General features: G+C 40.8%; 1 protein-coding gene across 1 annotated transcript in view; it reads right to left on the bottom strand.

Annotated features, from left to right (window-relative positions):
* Window positions 1-1810: 1810 nt before the first annotated feature.
* Window positions 1811-24688, bottom strand: part of APBB2 (amyloid beta precursor protein binding family B member 2) — a 162309-nt gene continuing 139431 nt past the window's right edge. Inside the window, 6 exon segments of the mRNA XM_054514594.1 lie at window positions 1811-6663; window positions 7283-7462; window positions 8234-8349; window positions 8845-8928; window positions 10025-10112; window positions 10679-10793. Coding sequence (XP_054370569.1) covers window positions 6496-6663; window positions 7283-7462; window positions 8234-8349; window positions 8845-8928; window positions 10025-10112; window positions 10679-10793 — 751 coding nt within the window. The 3' untranslated portion in view covers window positions 1811-6495.

Here is a 24688-nt window from a genome sequence, read left to right as displayed (position 1 = left end):
TAACACAAAGCAAAAGAATGTGCCCTGAACAGACAGCCATGTAGAGCTGAAGAAATTTGTGAACCCTGACTGACACACAGTACCTCTGAAAGTGCAGAAGCCAACATCTCATCTGTCACCTCCGGGCAAGGTGTATGAGAGACAGACACATGCTCAAAGGCATGCACAGAACAGAACAGGGGTGTACTGAAGCCCCCAACAATCACTTTGCCTTCACTGATAACACCATTTGAAAGGTTGTAATGAAACAAACCCAGGGTATCAACGTTGCTTTCATGGCCACACTGGAGCACAGAGTCCAAGTGGTTGGATATTTCCACCACCCTGGTCAAAAATGGTCAAGCCAACTTGGCTGTATGAACCTTCAGACTCTGCCCTCCCTTTGTAAAGAAGGTAAAGGTTCCTGTATATTAATCAGTAGTCTTAAATTACAGTATATACTTATGCAAGGATAATATATCTTTCCCAAGGCCAGATTATGGGCTATGTATATGGAAATATCGATGTTAAATAGTAACTTCTCATCCAGTAATCACACTTTAGGTGAATGGAGCTCAGCTGCCTAAGGCTGATAGATTGTTGGGGGAAGTGAGGTCAAAAACCTGTAGCCTGTTGCTATACAGTCTGAAGTAACAAGTTAAATCGTATACCCAGCCCCTCACTGTGTCTAAACCTGTACAGGTAATCAGTTTCAAACTGATGTTTTTAAAGTGAGACTGAATTTTTTAAAGTGGCTTTTCTTTACAAGTGCTAGATACCATTTTTGTGAGTTTCCACTTAAGACAGAAAAATAAGCCTTGTATTTCTAAAACTAGATGTGAACTTTTGTCCAGGAAACTGGCCAAGTACATTAAAGCCCATGCATAGGCTTTCTAGTGTGTGTTCTCTTGGTTTCTTCTTAAGTGTACATTGAAATACTAACAGTGAAAACTAGATCAAATATTCTCATGCTAAAAACACTGGATTGTCATCATAATGTCACATCAGACTATGTCATGGTTCATAACTTCTTTTTTTCAATTTCTTAACATAAACAGTTCTTAGTTGAAAAGAGCTGCTACTGTCAAAGTAACATTTTTGTAAATGTTACTGCTAGTCAGCTGAATAGTGACTGGGCAAAGAGTAGCTGCCTGTCTTTAGAAACAGCTGTGGGCTGTTTCTAAGCTGCTCCCTTTTGCTAGCAAAGATAAAATAACTGTAAAACATCTACAACTGTCTTCTAATCTGAGTAGAGGATAAAAGGAGGCACAGAGATACTTTTAACAGTAAACCTGATTTGTATCTAGAACTTGTAAAAATGAAAGAGACAGCACAGCAATACAGAAAGACAAAGGTATCTGTGGCCCAGAAATTTTCCTCTAGGCAACCTTTTCAGATACTTGGGAAGAGTGTTGCCAGGAGCATCACCACTGTAGTGTGGGACTTAACCAATTTGACATATGGGTCTGCATTTAGATCCATCCAGAGAAAATGTTATAACATCTCTATTTTGTCTTCACCCACACCAGTCAGTATCACTGCAGTACCTTTTTTAAGAAAGGATGTGAATGATATTACCCCAGCAGTGTAGACAGCTGGCTCTTGTTCATCTGATAAACATCCTTGCTTCACTGAATCAGTGAAAATTTCTTACAGCATTTTAATCTGAGCCAGCTGTCCTATACAAAGATATCCCTCACCCTCTGCATATCCCTGTGAGCAATCCATGCTCCTTGCCTGCTCCAGTAATACAATGAACTCTACTCTTATTTCTGAATAAACTTGTTAGGATAGATTTAGACCCATACACATGCCATGTGTAGAACCAGAAAAAAAAAATCTTCTTTTATTTCAAAACCATCTAGGAGGAGGAGAGATTCTACATGTTGGATGGAAGGAATGGACACTATGGAGATTTTTTTTTCACAATATGGTTGTTAAATGCTTAAATTTAAGAGATTCTGCAGTTAAATAATGATCTTTTTTAAAAAAATCAAGATCTGTATAATTCATTATGAAAGTTGAAATTACTTGTAAAACAACACACATGCGTCTAATAACAGAATTTCTGGGCTACTTATGTCATATGTGCCATGATGTCCCTCACTTGGCCTCATCTTGCTTTCAGGAATTTGCATTTTTGACACAGTATGGAGGTACCAGTCAGAATCTTCATGGCTTACCACGAATATCAGAGAGTGAATATTTCAACTGCAGGTCAGCAGCTTACTTTGTAAGCATGGAACATCACATGGTGGCAACACCTGGGACTGGCTTCAGATGGCTTGTAGGTAGATGCCTGTAACAGTCTTTTTACAGTAAAACTGCATCTTATGTAACTATTTTTCTGTAATTCAGTTGTTTATTTGTCTTTTTTAACTAGAAACTGTTGATTCAGCTTTCCACATACAAAACTCTACAGAGTACTGCTATTGCCTCTAAACCACCAGTATGTTCTTCCCTTCCCTCAAGCACCATTCTGAACAAAATAATTTTGCAGTTTCATGGAGCAGTAACAGTTGAGACAATCACTTTATGCAGCTAAATTTATTCCAGAACAGATTACATTTAAATATGGAGAAGTGGTCAACAGCAGGGAAAATTGTCCTTTTTGTTGTCAGTCATGTACTTTTATGTAAGACTGGGCTCTGCTAATAAACAGTGTTGTTTCCTTCTGTCTCACTGTTGTTAAATCAAACCTGCATGGGTTGATGGGACAGCACATGTGACAATGTGTTAATTAATGTGCCCAAGAAAGGAGGTAATGCTGAAATGCCGTGCCCATACTGGCTCTTGAAATGACAATGTTCTCTTTTCCATGGGTGATGTACTAACACTTTTAGATTCCATGGTAAATGATCTATGAAATGCTTGATAAAATTAAGAAATGTAGAACCCTTAGTGACAGCCCTGGTGTGAGCTATTAGATACTCCACAATTTTTGTTCCTCTGCCACTGAAGGGCATAATATTTCTGTAGGTACAGGTGACTCTGCACAGGCAGTATATCACTAAACCTTGTTTCACTGTGAATGGATTCTGTGCTATTCCTATGCTATTTTTGTCATTCCCAGTTAACCACCCTGTAGGTGGCCTCCATAGCCTTGCATCTCCCACACCTCCTTGCTCCCCTGTAAATGAAACAGTAAGTGGCTTAAATAAAACCTACAGCCAGCACTACAGATTTCAAAAGAAAGGCTTTTATCTATTAGTCATTGACTGTGAATATAAATCTCCTTGCTTCTGCAAGGGGGTGTGTTAATGACATGACTGACTGACATGTGATACCTCTAACTTACTACTTGCATTGAAAAAAATTATGACATTAGCTTTGCTTTACATGATTCTTCTACAGACTTCAATAAAAATGTGACTATAAATAATTACAAAGCCTGCCTTTTTTTAGGCAACCTATAGTATACAGAGTGGAGAATGTTACAAGAGCACATCCAGTAAAGACAATACATCAACATAATAAAGCAGGATATTTCAGTAAAAATAGAATAAATAAAATAAAAATATTTTAAGCTGTATTTAACAGGTTAAGTTAGAATATGACATCAGACATACAAGGCATAGTGAACATGGCTGCCGGCCTGCAGAATCACTAGGTATTATAAAAAATGCATAGATAACTGAAGGGTTGCTATAACATCAACTAGAACAATTGCAGTTGCTCAAAAACACACACACACCTCATACATACTTTTTTTGGCCATGGTAAAAAGAGTGTCTGAATATATTGTGAAACAAAAGATAATAATAGGCTTTGCAATAGGCTCTGATTCTGCAAACACCTGGGTGTATATGAAGTCTTTTGGAGAATTAGGAGCTCTACTGAAGCAAAAAGGCCACATATAGTCAAATCATCAAGCACACTACTTAAATATTTGCAAAATCAACAGCATTTTGTTAACAGACAAACCTCTTAAAACATACACTGGCGAGTGATGCACAGCTTTTCAAATACCCTTCTGTCTTCTCCTCAGCCCTGCCTGCAGTTGCATCCATTGCTAATGAAAGCTAACCAGATGTTCCTAGCCTTGACAACATGGACGTAGAACCTTTACACTGCTGTTTGCTAAGTGTTGGTTTAGTTAAAGAGAGTCTGGATCTCTCCTGGGGAGAATCACCATGGTGCAGATGCAATGAAAAAATTCCATTATACTGTTTAAAATTAATTCACTGCTGTACAACAGTTGCCAATCTCAAATCATGACATTGTCAGCAGGAACTTTAAAAAGATACTGTCAAAGTATTTAATTTAAAATAAAATAAAATAAAATGTGAATCACTAGCACAAGGATGAACAAGGGAACTTTTAACTTCACAATCCTACCTAAGGGTACCTGTTAGCCACCACAGTTTGACAGCAGCCATCCCTGGAAATATTCAAGACCAGGTTGGATAGACAGCTTTGGTGGAAAGTGTCCTCTGATAGGGTTTGGAATGAGATGACCTTTGAGGTCTCTTCCAAACCAAACAGTTCTGTGATTCTGTGCTAGAAGTGAGTTTTACACTGCTCCTAGCAGGGTGACTGGGATCAGGACTGGGAACTACATAAGCTATATGCAAGCTGCCATCCCCATGCTTTGTGATCTGGCTCCGTGGTCAGTTCAGCCACAGGTGGGTTTGTTTGCACCCCCTCCCCTCCAGCCCTCCCCGTGCACTCAGCATAAGCAGCTTCTCCAGCTGTGCAGGCATAGAGGTGGTGCAAAGGAGGTGGCAAGAGTGTGAGCCTTGAGAGGGGAAAGAGCTGCTTCAGTGCCCGAGGTGCAGGATCGTGGTCATGAAGAGATCTGAGATCCTTAGAGAATCAGCTCTTCAGAGGGTATTGTAGAAAGCTAAATTTAATTACAATAGTTGCATAGCCAGCCTTCACCTGACACTTGCTCATACATCACACTGAGTTTGGTAATGATTTTCCTGCATTTTTCAGCACAGAAATTTCTTGAATCATCATTATTTCCCTGTTGTGTTCCTAAGTTACTTCGCCAGGTGTGGTCATTAATTTCTTCAAACAAGGAAATAAAAAAGAAAATAGTTTGTTTATAACAGTCTCTTGCATATTAAAAAAAAAGAGCTATTGTAACAAGAACTTTGCCAGTGCTCCTTTATCTCAAGATTTGCAGACTTGGGAGACAGTTACAGTTTGGAACCTAGCTATAAATGGAGGCAGAACATTTTTAACACTAGTTAAACATAATGTTCCAAAATCTGTACCAATCCGCAGGTTTAGACAGAAGATGACAAAGGAAGAGACTGAAGATGCAGGACTGCATTTCAAAATCAGCCTGAGGTACAATTTTGAGGGCAATGCTGGGCTGATTTTGAGGGTCTGCAGGTGTGTAAAGCAAATCAATCAGATGAAGTCTATGGAGCAAAAGCAGTGAAATCCAATTGTACTACCTGAAACACTACCCTGTTAAAAAACAACTCTCTTCTTATTTTGTTACAAGAGCATTGAAAGTAAAATAAATTTCAGGAAGTTTTGTAAATAACAAGAAATGTAATTCTTCTTCTTCTGGCATGCTAAGTATTCAGCAACAAACTCCAAGGGGAAGAGGGAATTATGCAACCAGAGACTGAACTGAACATTTCATCAAACACTTGTATAGAAAAGGTATGGAATAGTTTAGTCTCTATAACAGTTGTAAGAGAATAAAATCACTAACTACTTCTTCTTATTCCTGATTGGTTTGAGCCCTCCATGAAACAAATTATTTTTGATGAATTAATGATAGATTTAGGAGAATAAATTTAATGGCCAGCAGTTGAATTTGTCTGTTTAAAGCTTAAAAGCTTCACTGGATCGCCCTGCAACTCAATAACTGAAAACACTTCTGTATTTTTCATCATTGGTTTGGTTTTAAACAAAATTCTTCTGTAAGACCATAATGTGTAACCAGAAGATGACAAAATGACACTACGATTCAAAAACATGTCAGGGAGATGTTAAAGTAGTTGCTAGACCAATGCTGACAAACAATTCAAAACTAACAGGTGCAGTTCTGTAAAAAATAAAACTGGGTATTTAATCTACAGTAATTCAATGGTAGCTAATACTTGATACGTATTCCAGTGTTGAAAACAGAGCAAAGTGCTGTAGGATTTAAGATTGGTTTATGACAAATCCAGCTCAAGAAGGTGAAATTTTTAATTCAGGCATCATTCACTCCAAAGATTTTAGCACGAGTTCACTGGGAGGGACGTGGCCATATTCTCTTTTTTGTGTGAGTTTAGGTAATGTTCATGTGTTTACAATCAAACAGACCTTCCATTGCCCATGATGTAACTCACTGACAGCAAAAAAATTATTCATGCTTCTTTTCATATCAGGCGATGGTGGCAGGAAGGAGAGAACATGCTTGTGTAACATTGTTTCCATAGGGGTAAATTCTCTGAAGAGAAAGCATCAGCAACTGCAATGGAAGGGCAGACATGGTCCGTTCAATTGCCTCAGGGTGGCCACTGCAATCTTCAGTCACTTGGTGGGAGAACCTTCTCTGTGAAGCAGCTATGGCATCTCGGGGACCGGACGTTTCTGTTTCAAAGTGTCAATGAGGGACAAGACTCCTCTTTTCACGTTGGTCGTGACTCTCCTGGTCACTGAGTCTGCGGGCGGCGGGGGTGGCCGGACTTTCTGTGAAGGAGGTCTGGCTACCAAGCACTTCTGATACCGTAACTGCAACAGAGCAAAGCCACTCTGTAACCATTTCTGGAGCAAGTAACTTCACTGACCCTTTCAAAAACACTTCTATATTTTCTCATTAGTCAAACATCTGCTTTGGCTGTGACAAAAAGCTCAGCTGAAGTTAATTGGAAATTGGTCTGTCAATGTTTGGGCAGAAACTGTCCATTAGCACACAACAAATATGGGTATAAATCATATAAATACCCATTTGAAAACTGAAAAGTAAGTTTTCTGGGTTCAGTTACTCTTGAAAAAGGATTATTTTCTGGATTTCGAAACATGAATACAAGCAAAATGTTTTTTTGGCATTAGATAATTTGTGTAGTGAAAGAAAATATTTCTAATTTACATAGATGCTGCAGAGGTTAGGAGAGAAAATAATTAAGAGTAGGCATTAATAAAGAGTAAGGCATTGTTCACTAAGCTGGTGTTTCAAACATTAAAATGTTTGGATTTTAATCGATTAAATATATAATAATATTAATTCCTATTTCTATCTTTCTTTTCTCTGCCTTGAAATGAATATAACTACAAATTTGAAAAAGTGCTAATTTATGGAGGCAGCGAAAATCTAAAGTGCTATTAGATGCCTTTGAAGAAGGTTACTTACCATACAAGCAGCCTGAACAGCTTCTGATACATTGCCTGCGTTAGGTTCACACCAAAAAACATGGCACTCAAAGTGCTGGTTTCCTGTGTCCATAATGAAGGCAAAGGTGTGGATGTCCTTGCCTACTCCCATGAAGGACAGGAACCGCACACGACACTCCACCATGACCTCCTCTTCATTCTGCTCAGGAACCAAAGGGTTGAGCATTACTACTGGATGCTCTGTGGAACTTTCAGGTTTGATTAAATGGGAGGATATCCTGATACATTATTGTCATTCCTTCTTATCTGTATGACCCAAGCATGCTCAGGCCTGGGCTGGATCTCCTCCTCTAAGCTGTCACTGAGGCTTTGAGCATCACCACAAAATTTTAAAATGTTGTACACTTTGGAAGCTGCTTGTTTTGTGAAGAAACCAACAACATGGGTACACGGGTATAATGACTCCAAAATATGCTCCCCTATCACTGGTATGTTATAGAGAAGTTGGTTTAGTACATCATCAAAAGACATATATAAAATATAGCATTAGTAAGTCTCACTGTATTAAGCTCTATGGAAAATGCTCTACATTTCTTCTGTAACACAGATTTTTATATTGCTCTTGGCTCCCATACCAAGAGTAAGGCAAATGCAGTTTGGAATTTAGGATTGCTACTACTTTGGGCTTAACCTACAACATATTACACTCAAAATTCCTAGAAAGGAAAACACTGAATTTAATTATCCAATGAATATTTATGGTAATTTATTTCTGAGAACATGCTTGGAATGCTAAATAAAATGGAAGCTGATATAAGCAGTAAGAGCCACTGCAGATTCTGGAAAGAAATAAAATGCAAAATAAGCAAATGAATTTTAGTTTAAATTAACCCTACTAGCATTTCTGTGTTCCTGGATTTCAACACTCATACTATTTTAATTGTGTTTTAAGCAACACAGTCTGCCTTACTCTTTCATTGATGACTGTGACAGTAGCATCAGCAACGTTCATGGTAACTGGCAACCAGTCATCTTTGCTAGAGGAAGCCATTAGACTTTCAATGGCACTGTTCAGAGTATCCATTCCTAAAAAAGAATAAAATGCAACACTGAAAAATAATATATATATAAAAAACAACAGATTTTTTTATCTTTACACAGCAGCATAGAAAACATTGTTTTGGATTCCTTATTAAAATTAATTTGATAATGGAAGAAGGTATTATGAAGTTGTATTTCTCCACCTGGAAGAGCAAAGCAGGTGCCTCTGGCTTACAAAAAACCAGGATAGCATCTTGTTTAGCTTTTGTATTGTTTCAGTTCTCTAGGGCCCTTCTCATTAGTAGCAGAGCTCGTATTCAGAAAAAGCTGTAGAAAGAAACTCTGCCTTCTTGGCAGCTCCTAAAATACCCTGTTTGCAAAACAAATGTTCATGTGACGCCCTGAATATTGGATGTCTTCATGCCTGATTCGTGTGACTGAAACAGAAGAGGTGCTACCTTCCAGAAGTCATGCACTGGCAGTTGATGAGCCATTAGAGTTTAAGCAAGGAACTTTGGAATTCACTTAAGTGTTACATACCCACAGGTTTTGCTACAGGTAGCATGCCCAGGTACTGGACGTGAAACTTCTGCACCAGTTCTGTCTTTGGTGTTGGGAAATCTACTGCATGGGAACAAAAGTCAATTTCTATTAATCAGCATTCACAGAAAAAAAAAGCACTTTTATTTCATCAATAACATAAAACTGTTTACTCATTAATTGTACTCTGAAGGTATTGCATTGATTTAAGGAAATTTTTATTCCTTCTAACAAGAACAAGCCTCAATAATTTCTAAAGCAATTTTTGGTCTATGCTAAGCATAGAATCACATTATAATGCTGGCATATTAAAACACAGAAAATATGGGTCTCTGAGATGTATAGACCTAAGTTTCACTACAACAACTATGTAAAATCTGTAATCTACTTTAATACCATCCTTGCTAACATGTTAAACACAGTCTCCAAGTAATCAATACTACTGCCTGAACAGTACACATTACACAGACCATTGCACAAACTGATTAATGGATTAGGAGCAAGATATTCAGTACAAACTGGTGGATCTAGAGGCATATAATTTGCTATAAAGCTAATACAAAGTATATTTGTTCTCCTGGAATAGTTTCAAAACAGCAGCTACTAAGATATGACAACAGCACACAAAGGCAACTTCCTTCTACCATGCAGTAAAGTCTGCAAAAGCTGGATGACATCCCAGCACTTGCACCCTTGCCTCAGAAGTTGCTAAAATAGATGCTGAAACCTATGAGGAGTACTCCGATGGCACTTCTGAATCCAGTGAGTAACTGGAGTATATTCTGGTTTTAAGGAAGATTTGGCCAACTGGTGCAGTCTCAAGTCAGGAGGTATTTTGATTTGAGAAAGACAATATCCTGAGTAGCCACAAATAAGTATGACTGTGTTTGAAACACTTGAATTTCAAAATAAAAGAGGAAATGCACAAGTTGACGTAACTGAGCAGGACTCCATAACTGTCACCATAACCTAGAAAAATACTTAAAGTAATACAGGAACAGATTACAATCAGTCAGATACATTATAGATTAATGATATAATAGATTATATTACAGATACATCAGGAATACACTCCTGACTTCTCCACCCAGCATGCTCCATTTTTGTCAAAATCTGCATCAGAAACAACACTTATCTAAACCAGGACCATCCTGAGGATACAAGCTGTAACACACAGTACCTTGCAGAGGAACATCAAGGGTGACATTTGTCCTGTCTTGCAAGGAGCTGCAAGCCATAGCTTTAGCATTTTTCCGTTCAGCCATAATCTGAAGAAGACAGTGATAATGAAGCATTTAAAAAAATATAGCACAGCAGCAACTACAATCTACTCCTTTTTCAACCCTATTTCTGAAATCTGAAATAAGTAAGAGGGTACATGACTAAGCAGGTTATTCTTTTTAAATAACAATTTTAACAGTTAATAATTTTAAGGTTAGCAACTGTTTTTCTGTGTCCTGCAGGATAATACCATTGAATAACACCATTCAAACAAGGTCTGATTTATTTATGGAGTTTAACATCATTGTTTATTACTAATTGAGCCTCTGTGTTCTTTCCCCATTTTGAACCTGCAGCTTCTTTATTATTCAGGAAAGCCTTTGGCCTCTATACACACTTGTCAAATCAAAGGCACATATCCTCCTCCTCTAATCTAAATGCCCAGTCTCCCATAATTCCCATGCATTTGCATCCTTTCCCTTACAAATTCTCTACACTCTTTCTTGTTGCCAGTTATATAAACAAAACTGGCACTGCAAACAACTGCTGATTACATGTATAAGGCTCAGGGACCTCTGAACAGACAAATGCAAGTGATTTTAAATCCACTTGCCTTTGAGCAGATTTCGTGTAAACTTGTAGCAATGGCTTTTGCAGGTGTGTCACATCGAAACACATGACATTTCAGAATTCTGGTGTCCTTGTCTCTTGCCACGTAAGCAAAGTCTCTGTGTAAACAAGATAAATGGACACATTAGAAACATGCTAAACATTAAAATCAGTTGTATTTCCAAAACTGCAAGTCCTACTTCAGCTTAACAGGTGTATATCTCAGCTCTTAAGGTACAAAATACATACCTTTGACAAAGCAGGTCTACAAACGTAGTAAACTGCTTACCCATGAAACATGTATCTAATCTATATAATTCAAAACCTTAATTTATATAATTCAAAAGCTCATTATGGTTTCCTAACCATGCAACTTACTCAAGTTACAACCTGTAATTCCAAATGCAATTGTAAATAAACAGCAAAATTTACTCAAATATGTTACTGAAGATGAAGCAGAGAGAGAATTACATATTAAGACAGAATCCATATGCAGCTCTTAACTGCTAAAAAACCCCAAGAAACAGCATACAACACTCTAGTCAGAGAAAAAGCATATTTCAAAGGACTTTATAAAGTGTTTAAAATATGCAGATAGTAATTAGAGATCTGGTTGCAAAAGGGAGATGTGAACCTGCTGAGCTTTGCTCAGACTAATTGCCCTAAATTTCTGACCTTATTTTTTCAAAAGTTAAATAAAGCTGCCCTACAAAAGGGATTTTTGCACTGTACTGGCTAGTCACCACAGCACAGTACAGCCTTCTAGCACAGATAAAGGAAGTGCCATGACTAGGTTTATTTGTTCTCAGGCTGCTTAGGAGTTGGAGCTCTTCTGAGACAGTCCAAGTGATACAACTGAGCCAGGAAGAAGCCTGGCTTTGCCCAGCTGCCATCCTTGCTGTACCAGCCTCTCTTTGCTGGTCTTGCACCTCTGCTTTTTCATGTCCTCCAAGCAACCACAGCTCATTCCTACTTCGTGACCCTCTTGCTACCCTTCAGATTTCTCTGGACTTTGCTCCAGTCTCTTATGCCTGAAGTCTCTTTTCAGTGTCTTTCTGTTTTACACATAAATAATTACCAGCAAAGCTCTCAGTGGTGAAGAGATAGGAGGGATATTCCTAAGCCACAGGCCTAGTATAAACTAAAGTATTTCTGTATATATAAGTCTGTAAATATTCTGAGCAGGGTTTAATGTAGCAGGGATGGCCAATTTTAAAATTCATTTTAAATGCTCCATGAATTGAAGAATTTTACACTGAAGCTATCCAGGGAGAATCAGAGACTGTGGCAAATGGATTGCTGCCCTTCCTGCTCTGTACAAGACACAGACCCTGTCCTGCAGTTAACTACTGTGCCTGTACCTCATTGAATGGCAGATTTTGCTCTTCATGAGCCCTTGCAATATAAGGGCTGCTCAGTAATAGGTACAGGTGGTTGCTCCATCTAAGTGCTTTGCAACCTGAAGCCTGATGAATAATATTTTAAAAAATCCCAAGCCACATAAAACTGTCAGAGCATGAGATCTGAAAGCAATTCCACATGACAGAACCAAGCAGAAACACAGTGGAGCTGGGGGCCCCTCTCCACCCCCCTGCATGCAGTGGTGGCACACATCAGGGCACAGGAGGCAGTGGGGCAGCACATTCCCCCTGAGCCCTTCCTGCATGGAGAATGGGCTGCACTGGCTGTCTCTGGCTGCAGCACTGCCCTGGCAGCATGTGAGACACAGGAATCCTTTGGGACAGCTTTATCCAGCTGATGGTGACCTGCAGGAAAAATCACACAGCAATAACCAGGAAGGTGCTGTCTATTACAGAAGATGCTCCAAGGCTTCCTCCCCAAGTCCCTTGGCCACAAGAGCTTTTTGCATGTTGTTCCTTTTTTCTGCACTGCAAGATGCTGAGTTTCAGCTGGAATCTTGCTCCTGGAAAAAGACTGGTGCTTTTGGCTCATCTGAACATGTGCCAAGCCTTGCTTTAGAATGGTTTCCTCCTCACTTAACTCATCAAAAGCAGGCTGGAGACTCCTAGCTGGACTCCAGGAGAAGAGGGTATGGATCACCTGCAGCCTATGAAAAACTTGCGGCTTAGGGAAAAAACATCAAACAAGGTGCCATATAAAAACCCTCTGGGATTGGTGGTGGGTGTTAGGAAGGAGCTGCCAGGACCTGGCCCACACCTCAGTGCTGCATGCAAGGCTTGTGTCCTGCCCCTCCAGCACCTGGTCCTGCAGCCCCTGTAAATATTTCTGCTTGTGATGGTATGCAGTCATAAACAAGGCTGTGTAACACAATTACAGAAGAAAATGAAACACCAGCCAGTAGAGCAGTTTCAAGTACTGGGAGCTAATAAAACCCTGGTGGTGGTGTTGCAGCCTCACACACCTGAGTTTCACTTTAAGTACCTGAACAGCTTGAACAAAGTAAACCAGCTAATCACACTCATGGACTGTGAAAATACATAGAGCTTTAGATGATCAGGGCCTGCATCTACTGAGACAAAGTATGAAATGTGAATTCTTCTAAACCTGTGGTACCACATCACACTCAACCCTGCCAGCACCATCTGTTTTCCAATCATCAATCAAAATTAGCACACAAACCATCCTTCCCCCTCGTGGCAGTGCACAGACAGTACCACTGATGCCATGAATTCATGGAAGTCACCCAGATGCTCGCACAAGTGGCCCTACATGGCAGCCCAGCAGCCAAGATCTGGAGATGGGCACTGGCTGGTGGCAGCTGGCTCCTCCACTGCCAGCAGGAGCCTTGCTTCAGGCATTTCTAGGCACCCAGAGAGCAGAGCTCCATGGTTTGGCTTGGAGAAGAAAGGCATGGCTTTCTGAGGATTTCAGAGTATCTGCTTCCTACAGTAACAATAAAACTTAGGAAAAGTTTTGTGTTTCCCTACACTGGACCACAATGGAACAGCTTCTTTTTTGTCCAAAGCCTTGAATCCCAAGTAAGGCAGAAGACCAGTCTCTGATTCTTTCTCCACTTCAGATCCCTTCTGGGTTGCTTCATCTATAAACCTTCATTTGACTGCAGCTCACTTGAAGCTGATTAACATTTAAGTGAGATTTATGTGCAACAGGCCCCTGGGATAATGAAGAAGTGCTGAGCAACGTGTTTGCAATAGAAATTTATGGAAAAGGGCAAATGCCTCCTCTCTTACCACTCCCCTATCTTTGCATTCTGCTAGGAAAACAAGGAAAAAAAGAAATGAAAAAGCCATTACAAAGCCCACAGCTGGTCAGAGAGCCAGCACAGGTTAACATCACATCTCCTTCAGCTGGCTGAGTCTCTGTCTCCACAGGGGTGTGCACATGAAATCAGTGGGATCTGAATGGCAGCTCCTAGTAAAATTTCATTCCATGTCAGTGGGGAGAGCAGCAAGGTGTTTAGTGGGAGAATGATGTTGCAAACAAAGCTGTATACTCTCGAAATTTTATAACAGAAGTGCAACACTTCAATTGATACAGGATTATAAAGAAGTGCTGCATAGAAGGTAATTCAAAATTTTTTAAATATAATTTGCACACTACATCATCCACTAATAACTTTCCAGTTATAGGAACTGTATATAAATCAGTAATCTGGACAAAAGCTAGAAAAACAAAAGAGTAGATAAGAATTACTTTGTGCAAGACTGGGTAAGACTGGTTCTGCTGAACAGTTAAAATTTTGTAGTAATTTATTTTGAAAGAATACAGAAATAGAGAAAGACATTTTAAAAAGCAATTTTGAGAGTTGAAAAGACAATGTAAGGTGCTAAGTAGAAGGGAATTAAATCTCTATTTGCTCTTTTACTCTCTTTAATTGGCAAATGGCTACAGTCATTGACTAAACCTTAGATAATCATACCTATTTAACACCTGGCTAAGCATCACTTAGCTGCTCAACCTTGGATGAATATAATCACATTAAAAGCAATTTATGCTAATGCTGTCCTGTTTGAGTAGCAGTTATAACCATTTGCCACTATTAGGCTAAACTCCTAGGAGGCATCCCAATTAAGCACAGCCTAGAAGAGTAGCACATCCTCCATTACCTTCTCACATGAAACTCATTTCTTCAAAAGACTGTAGAGGAATGTAGAATTGCATTAATCCTTTCGGTTAAAAACCCCTAACATTCTAGCCTTAAAGTATGAAATACAATTTTTTACTCTTCTCAATAAAATTGAATTGCTGCTATTTAAAACACCTACATTAAAATGACACACATGCAGGAAAATGTACATTTCCTTCCAGATTTATGTATTACATATTGTAACAAGAATCCTTGAACCACAAAATTATATTCTCTGTGTTTGTCTTAAAATTGATTGAAATTCATCCAGAACAGCCTAGAGGAGGTGATTTCTCTGTACTGGTGTACAGACTTCTGTGACTGCAGGGTCAGGGAACAGATACCCCAGGCTGTGGGGAAATCATCTCCTGAGCCTGTAACTCCCAGGCTTCACTTTGCTTTCCTGCAAACAGCTCACCAGGGACTTATGAAAGCAGGAAGCACAAAAGGGAGAGCAGCCACCTCTATTGCAGAGCAGGGTCAGAGGCACCTGGCAGGGGGCTGCCATTCCCTGTCAAGGCTTGAATGTCCATGGGAGCAGAGGAGGAGAAAAGCAAGAGAAGGGAGAGGAGGCAGGTGATAAAAGCAGGTAAATATAATGCCATCAAGACCATCTTCAGGTGGGTTTTTCCATGACACAAATATTCTAGTATCATAAATGGCTGAGATGATGAGGTGCAAGAAACCCTGCAGTAACATGTATGTTAGAAATTACAGATCCTCTGCATTAACATTTCAAGCTTTTTATCCAGGCTTCTTGTTCACATAGGAGAATGGCTTATGGCTGAAATAATGTTTGTGACTCTGTTCAGTTCACTTGTCTTTTTATTATGGTCCCACCAAGGAACTTGCAAAGTTAGGGAGAAAAAATCCAAAGGTAAGAAAATTATAATTAGATGAAACAAGCAGCATTCAAAAACACTGCAAAATATGTTTGCAAAAGATTTACTGAGGACCTTTCAACTACCAGACAGATACCAAGTGAAACCACTGCTTCCCTTCCACCTGTTCCAAATGAAACTCATAGCCCCTTCTCCAGGTGAATATACAGCCAACACTGTGGAATCAAATCCTGGAGGAGGAAGAAAAATAACTATTCCTAAGAGTCTTCTCCTTCCCATTTCTGTTAGACAGCAGCCACATGTACTCTTCTCCCCTCAGTGATGAGAGCTGGAAGTGATGTGGGGGAGAAAGAATTTTCCCTGTGTTTCTGACAGTTGCTGGAAATCCTAAACACACATTAAAACCTTCTCTTTTTCTTCACTCCAAGTGCTTCACCTCACAGAGCTCCTCCACCTCTTCAGCTACTCTCCAGCTACAGCACACTTGGCCACCATGACATTACCCTGGTGATGAATTTTGGATCCAAGCAGTTAAAATGCCCTCCCCAAGAAGAGGGAGGGAGACTTTTGGGATGCTTTTCTTATTTTAGTTTTTACACAATTTGAAAATTGATTTCAAAACATCAGTTCTGCATTTTAAAAAATTCTCCTCAAATGGTCTGGCATTCACAGAGTGTAGCTTGTTTTTCTAATTCAAGCATAAAGTTTGTAGGGCAAATTATCCCCTGCTGAAAGGCTGCTTGCCTCGTTCCTTGATAATGTCACTTGCTAACTCTGAAGGAGGAGCTATGGCTACTTTGTGTGATTCTCAGAGGCTTTAATCTGGCAGCTCTAAAACTCACAGCTGCAGGGTTTTCTTTGATGTCTTATCATTGCCACAGTTCTGTGTGCTTCCAAAATTTGTTCAAACCCTCTCAGAGCTGATAGGGCTGATACGCAGCTCAGCCCTTCAGAGCCCAGCACTTCCAAGCCTGAAGCATTTGCATGACTTTCACTCCAATTTCCTTCCTGCAGCCTGATGCTTAGGCAGCTGCAAAAGCTGGTCCCAGATGGGCTTTCAGGGTCTCAGTGCTGCCTGCCACCTCCTCCTGTGCCCAGGGGACAGGAGCCCTGCCAGCCTCACCACTGCCTCACTAGCATGCAAGGTGGCTCTGAGATGTTACAAAGCATTTCCCTCTCTACACCAAGGGTTTTATTCTATTCCTGCAAAGGGCCACAGGTTTGCATCAGCTGGAGTCATGGCAAAGTGCAATTCTCCAGATCCATGAGCTCTGTTAGCACAGAGACAACAGTACAGATTGTACAGCTTAAATCTATGTCCCATGGTGGTCCTCCTTCCCAGGCTCAGCTCACAATCTCACGGCCAAAGCACCACCATCATGGCAAGGAGGACAGTCTGTCCCATGTGCCATGGTCACCACCAAGGGGGTGCCCTGGGAACTGATCTCCTGCAGGGCTGGCAGCCCAAGGAGCCATACAGACACCAGTATGTCACAGGCAGCTGGGGCCTGGGGCCAGACAGGGATTGCTGCTGCTCACCCACTGCTAGACAGGCATGGCAGACTCAAAAGTCAATCAGAGGCTCAGAGCTCTGCTTGTTTTATAGATGGATTGAACAAAGACAGAACTTCTGGGACAGATCTTATGAAAAATCACTGGCCACTGACTTGGTCAACAAAGATTTTTCAGGGTGTTATGTTGGTATTTTCCTTAAGTACTTCACAATAATTTTGAAATGTGCATGGGCAGGAGGGTGCCTTCCTACCCTTGTGCAGCAGTTTTCAAAGAAAAGGCACAGAAATGAGATAGTTTGTCAAGGCCATTATAGGTGCTGCTTTTCCCTGGAAGCATTGTAAAGTGGTGCTTTAACTCCTCACGATGGCCAGCATGATGAATCCTGAATTCCCTTTAAGTAAATGAATGTGTTATTATGCCTGTGAACCTCTGAACAGCCTCTTTGCAGCAGATCCTGTAAATTTGACTTTGACAAATTAGTATTTAGATATTTTTGACAATGCTTCTGTCTTCCAGGTCTAATTGGAAGACATGGGCTTTTGTTTAAAAGGAATATTTAAAGATTTAATGAAGAGATACATCAAGTTGAGATGCTCAAAGCTCTATAACAGATTTAACTGAAGACAGAAGACTACAGCAGAATAGTTAATTTCTCCAGTGTGATTTGTTTTATAAGCAAGGCTTCCTAGCTCTCCTTTGTTCTTTATTATTCAGACAGAGAACACAGCAGTTGTGCACAGACACTACACACCAATCTGCTTGAAGCACACTTTTGCCAGTGCTAGGCTGGAAGGATCACTGCTCTCCACATGCATGAAACCTACATTAGACTGCAAAGCCATAATCAAGAAAGTTCAAATATTTCCCTAGGCCAACACTGCCTGAAGAATTGATTAAAAAAAGTCAGGTCTGGAAACCATTCTCATTATATTCCACAAAGCAAACATGAGAAATGGTCTGCATCTCTAAACCACATTCCTTCCACCCAGTCCCACTTTCAAGATTTTGCAATTTAGAAGAGCAAACAAACCCCAAATCTCATCTGAGGGATGCAATTCTATTGCTAAGAGCCTTTGGAGTGGCTGCAGCCCTTGTGCTGCAAAGCACCTGACTACAATGCCTTAGTGTCTGTGCTGCCATGAAACAGGAAGCATTGTGAGGAATTCCAAACGATCCCTTTGTACATCCAAACAAATCAAACCACTGGGGACAACTTTTCTTCAAACTTAAAATACAGGCAAGCAACCCAGACAGACTGGAAACAAATACCAAAGTAGAAAATAAACATTTACTTTTTCAAATCTTGCTAAACTTAGCTGTGAAATCCCCTGCTCTCAGGATCATGTTTTTTCAATTTTTTAAATAAAAGCTGAGGTTTTAACACTGTCTTGCATTTCACATCATAATCTGAATTTAATCCCAGGACCAGAAGCAAATACTAAAACCCACTGCACTGCATGATTTTAAACTGTTCTATTATTAGAGGGTTTGGGGCCTGAGGAAAAAAAATAAACCCAAAACAACCAACAGCCAGTATCAACTGGACAATTCTGTTAACAGCAAATTGAAAAGGTGACAGATATGAATTTACTCACTTCAGTTGAGCTTCTGTTCGCTGATACAAGAAACCAATACAACATTTTTCAGTGCACACCAGAAGGATAAACACAAAAATGGAAAAATGAAAATAATTTACCTCTCTCTGAATCCAGGGAAGCATGAAGAAACAGAAAGAGCAAGTTAGAAAGCACTCAAGCAGACAGAGGTCCAGCATATGATAAGAGAGGGTAGCTGAAAAGTGCTGCACATGTATCATACACTGTTTGTTTGTAGCACAGCATTTCTAAGCATACGGCCACTATTTCCTCTCTACCTTTTTTTCATTGAATCTTGTTGCTCTGAAGTTTGTATTGTAAACATGCAATGAAGCCAACAGGCATCAGCTGAATTCAGCAAGGCAGTGCAGACATATCAATGGTGGGAGGTAATAAAGCTTAAAATACGACACAGAAGTCTGGGAAGTAGTATGCAGAAAGTATAAATAGACACAGAAAGTGCATGAACCTTCCTTCTTCCAAAATAACACCTTCTACAGCAGACACTGACAAAAGAAACAAGAATAATTCTTTAGGTGGTGCAAAACCTTACACTGTTTAAACTCAAAGAGTAGAAAGCAGGTTGTGCAAACTTTACATTGTTTAAACTCAAAGAGAAGAAAGATTGTCATCAGTTTTATAAATGTCTCTTCCAAATGCTCATGCCCCAAGGTCACCTGGGGTACTCTGAAAGTTGCACCCTGAAGAAGTGACAGCTTGGGGAACAGCCTTCCACAAGCACTGAACTGAAGCCAGGATGTATAAAAACACCACACACCTTCCTTTCTAAAACACTTCAGCAATCACTAACTTTGGTGTGACTTAACCAACATCCCTTTGAGAAGGCAGACAGGAGAGGCAAAAGCTTCCCTGGCTGGTGGCTGCCCTCTCCCTGCCCCCAGAGCTGCTCTGCCTGCCTCCTGAAGGCCTGAGGAGGCTCCGTGCAGGTGCTGGCACCTCCCACAGCCTGCAGCCCTCCAGGTCATGGCAGCCACCAGGAAACCCTGCCAGGGACATGGGTTGTGCTTCTGGAGCTTGTCCTGGGAGGAAGGCACAGCTCCCTTGTGACCATGGTCACAAGGGTTTTCAGGGTGAAGAAGAGACGAGAATGTTGACTCCATGATCAGAAGGCTTGATTTATTATTTTATGATATATGTTACATTAAGACTATACTAAAAAGAAATAGAAAGGAAAAGGTTTCTTCAGAAGCTAGCTAAGCTAAGAATAGACAAGAATGAATAACAAAGATCTGTGTCTCAGACAGAGAGCAAGAGCCAGCTCTGCCATGAGTGGTCAGGAAATCCAAACACCCACAGGAGACCAATCATGGCTCTACCTGTTGCATTCCACAGCAGCAGATAACCATTGTTTACTTTGGTTGCTGAAACTGCAGCTTCTCACAAGGAAAAATCCTAAGAAAGGATTTTTCATGAAAGATGTCTGCAACACTCCCTGGGATATTACCACAAAGGGCTGGCTGGGCTGGGGCAAGGACGTGGCTGCTGCCTGATTCTGTGCACCTCTCCCTAAACACTGGACATCACCCTATGCAAGGCACAGTGTCTCTACAGGGAAAATGGCCATTCTCAGGAGAGCTACTTAGTCCTGCTCTCCCACTCCTGCCTCCTCCATGCACCTCACAACTTCCCTTTTCTAAGAAGGGCTTATCTCTAGTGAGCATCACAGCATGGTTCATGCACTGTGTGCAAAAATGTGGGACCCTACATCATTCCAGCTTGTAACTGACTCTGGGGAAAAAAAGGAAAAAAAAAAAAGAAGTGGAGTAGAAAAATCATCATGTAGCAAGTAATAAGGCTAGGATTAAAGTCAGATCACACTGAAGGGAAGGGATCCAATTCCCATTAGGCATCTCATGTCAACAAGCTTGCAGCAATTGATCTGTTGCTTAGAAATGGCTTAGTGAATAGATCTGGAATAAACAGAAGTTTTCTAAGGCAGGTTTTAGCTAAACGTGCATATGGTTCCCTAATTCATCTGTCCAAAATGGATGTGTATGCATGCAACTAGAGATTTAATTTTTTTCTCATGTTGAGATGAAACCTCTCCTGTTGCACTTTGTAGCCACTGTCCCTTGCAATAATCTCCATGTGGCTCCTTGTGACCAACAGGAATTCACTGCAACCACCTCTCCATGGACATGTCAGAGCTCCATCACAGGAGGTTTCACTTGACAGGGTGCTAGACTATTTAATTTAGGCTCCCCTTCCCATAAATGGCTGGATCAGATGGTCTTTTCACATTCCTTCCAATCTGGGTTGTTCTACGGTTCTATGAAAGCAGCCAAGTTGGAAAAAATATCTGTATTTACAAATGTAATGGACTTTCCCAGAACTTTTACAACAGAAGCATGAAACTTAGTTTTGTTGTAAAGAAGAAACACATGGTGCCCTGCTCCACCCCTGTCACACACTGACCTGGGAGTTTCCCCTTTTCAATATCCAGGGGTGACCAGTGTGGATCTCCCCAGCCAAAACCCCACTCACTCCTTTGCTTCAGCTCCATGGGCTTTCTGCTGGGCTTTGCAGAATCAGCAAGCACTTCAACTATTGCTAACATTTTCTAAAACAAAGGGTTAAAATCTCAACATTGCAAATATTGGAAGTCTTTCAAATCTAAACACCATTAATACCATATGCCAGTGTAAATATGAAAATCAGAATCAAAAAAGTAGTATCACATTCACTTTCTGAGAAAACAGTGTTTCTAGGTAGTATGAAAAGTAAACATTTATGATTTTCTTTGTCCATTAATCACTGCCTTTATATGAAGTAGACAAACAGAGAATTCCATCTCTCAGAAAAAGCCTTATACTGGAGGAACTGTCCTGTAACTTAGACACAACATACTGAGGGGAGGACAGGAAAAGGAATGCCTTAGAGACAAAACATGACCTGCTGGAGCAAACTCTGAAAGGGAGATCTGTTAATTCCCCAATTGTTATGCAAGATACAACTGGACAGAACAATCACCACTGCAGCTGCCAGCCCAGAGAAAAGAGCACTGAAGGAAATTCAGGAAGGTGAGAGAAAAACAAGCAGCTGAGCTGCTGGACTTCCTCAGGCATGGAGAAATGAGTGGGGATCTGGCTGCCATGGCATGCATATGAATCAGGGGAGGCTACCTCCTGCTTCTAACCAGTTAATTACAGCTTTGCAATTAAGCCAACAACTTCTCGTAGAGTGCCTTGTAATTCATTAATCATTTTCATACAAAAGACTATTTGCCTGTATTCTCTTTACATCCTAGTAGCTCAAATATGGTTGAATAATTTACCTTTAAACTTAATAAACAATTTTTTAAAAAACCACCCAAAGGCTAAAAAGTAGATACAGAAAGTTTCAGTTCAAGGGGCAGATTTTGTTTATTGCTCCAAGTGCCAGAAATGCTGCAAGAGCAGCTGCACAAGTGCTTCTGTTTGGTGCCCTATATATCCCTTTCCAAGCTGACTGAGGTAAAACAGGTCAAGCCAGAGCCTGCCAATAACCTGGGAAGACAATCCCCAAAAATTGTGTCAGGGCTGCTACACAGGATTTGAGATTCATTTCTGAGGGGAAAAGGCCAAGACCAAGAAGAACAGCCCATGACCTTCCATCCTGCAGAGGTGTGAGAAAGGAGTAACCCCTGAGAGGACACTGCCTTCCAGGGAAGGTGCTAACAGTCTCTTCCTCCCCATCACTTCTGCCAGGCTCATTATTCCAGGTTGTTTTCTGATTAGTGCCTTTAGGGACAGAGCATTGCAGGAAGGGCACCTGCCACCCTGATCCCTGCTTTTCTCCAGAGTCCCCATGCCCAGGGATGCAGTGGAGGCAGCAGACTTGTAGAGTGCTGTAACTGATGGGGCACTGCTTGAGTACAAGACCATTCCTTGTTTCAGTGCTAGGATTTGTACATAAGTGACTGATGCAAATCCTGGGGCCTGACACTGATGTGCAATGCCCTCCCCACAAGCAGAAGAGTGATGGAGATTTCACTGAGAGGTGAATGAACACCCTTTGACATGGTGCTCATGAGGTGCTCATCTGCACTTCTGCCTGCAAGTTTGGGCTCACCAATCCATGGAGAGTGACAAACTGGAGTGAGCCCAGCTGTGGGCAACCAAGGCTGTAGGAGCCATGCTTGTTTAGCTTGGAGATGAGGTGGGCTTGTTTAGCCTGGGGACAAGGAAATGGGACAGGATCTAATTAATGTGTCCCACTTGCTCATGGGAGGGTTTATAGAATAGAGCAAACCCAAGTCTCTTTGCCAAGTGAGTGGGTAAACCCAGAGATATATATTCTATGAGGCCTCTAAGAGGCTGTGCACTCTGCCCTTGGAGCCTTATAAATATCAACCTGAAGGGGCTCTGAGGTAATCCTGAACCCTGCCCAGGTGTGGGCAGGAGGCTGGTCTGGCTGACCTGTTGCAGTCTGTTCCAAGGCAACATTTTCCCCTGGCTCTGTAACAGAAGCACCTGCAAGCACAGATCTGAGATGTCTGTGCTGATGGACATGGTGATGCTGTGTTATGCAGATGACCAACCTATGGGACTGTCTCAGCAGGGAAGAAGGAAGCTGGCAGGGATGAAACCACATGCCCAAGAGCCTCAGCAGCTCAGGTGCCCCACACATCCAACCCTGTGGCAGGGACAGCAGGAGCTGTCCTGGCCTCCAAATACTCCACAGCTGCTACTGTTGTGTCTTCTGCTTCAACAAGGGCCACTGTAAGACTACAATGGGATGGAGAGCAAATCACACCAAAACACCTGAGAGGTTTTGGTTTTGTCACCTCCAAAAAGGTATTTAAGGATCAAGGTGATGTTCTCATGCTTGGATGATGTTTTAGTGTGGCACTGCACTGCACATAAGTCTGGAAAACATTAGGAGTTTAATCCCCTGTACCTGGCAGAGGTCTGCAGCCCAAGCATTTGTGACTGATGCATTCAGCTAACTTGTGAAGACAGGTTAACACTCCACACCTCTTCATTCCTGTAGCTTCCCCTGGAGTCTGGCATACTGCAACTTCCTCAGTTGTCTTTTTTAAGCAGATAAGGAAAAAAAAAAAAGGGCTGCCACTGCCATGTCTTAACTATACCATAAAGAGCTACAAAAGCCTGCCCTGCAACTTCCATGGTCCTTCAACATTTTCATATGGGACTACACAGACCAGCAGCAGCCCTGACCATCTCTCTTCCTAACAGATAACAACCAGTTGAAATGCCTTTGCTGTCAATTACCATACAGTTTTAATGGAGGAAAACATATTTAACTTGATTAAAAATTACAGTCCATTGCATGACCCTTTCATCTTTATTTACAGTTACAAGTATTTGCCTGAGCACATCCTCTGAGGCACAGAAGAGGTCCTATTCTGGTTCTCTAATTTGTAATTACAAAGTCTAGGAGCACTTAATGCAACAAAATCCCTACGTAAAATGTAGTCACACCTCAACAACACAACATGAAAAAATAAAGGAAACAACCTTAATTTCTGTGCATTTGAAAGCCTCCTGGTGCTTAGAGAATGATTATGTCTTTCACTTTTGTATGCAATGAGAAAAATAGTTTCTTTTAATGAAAGGAAAATAGCCGTGGTTTATGATTTTTCTAAGACTTTGGTACAGTTTTTTGTTTATTTTGTTTTGTTTGTTTGTGTATGGGTTTTTGCTTTTTGTTTTAGTTTGTTTGTTATTTGGTTTTGGTTGTCTTTTTTTTTAAGTAGTCCTTAAGCCTTTTGTCTCCCAACAAGTATGGAAATTGCAGACTATTCCAGCAGACTGGTCTTGAGTTTCTGGGTCCCTGCCATCACTAGGATGGAGACTGAGTAGAATTACAACTAATGCTTTCTGCATGAATCCCCTGTTATTGTGGGCCAGATTGTGCCATCAATTTTTAAGCAATTCTCCACTGGTAGCAAAGAAGAGCTCTGCTTAAAAATTGATGGCTTGATCTGGCATTCTGTTGCTAATTATATATTATGAAGCCTACTATAACCT

Source organism: Molothrus ater, chromosome 4 (genome assembly GCF_012460135.2).
Source record: "Molothrus ater isolate BHLD 08-10-18 breed brown headed cowbird chromosome 4, BPBGC_Mater_1.1, whole genome shotgun sequence".
NCBI lineage: Eukaryota > Metazoa > Chordata > Aves > Passeriformes > Icteridae > Molothrus > Molothrus ater.
This window is presented reverse-complemented; position numbering and strand designations above follow the sequence as displayed.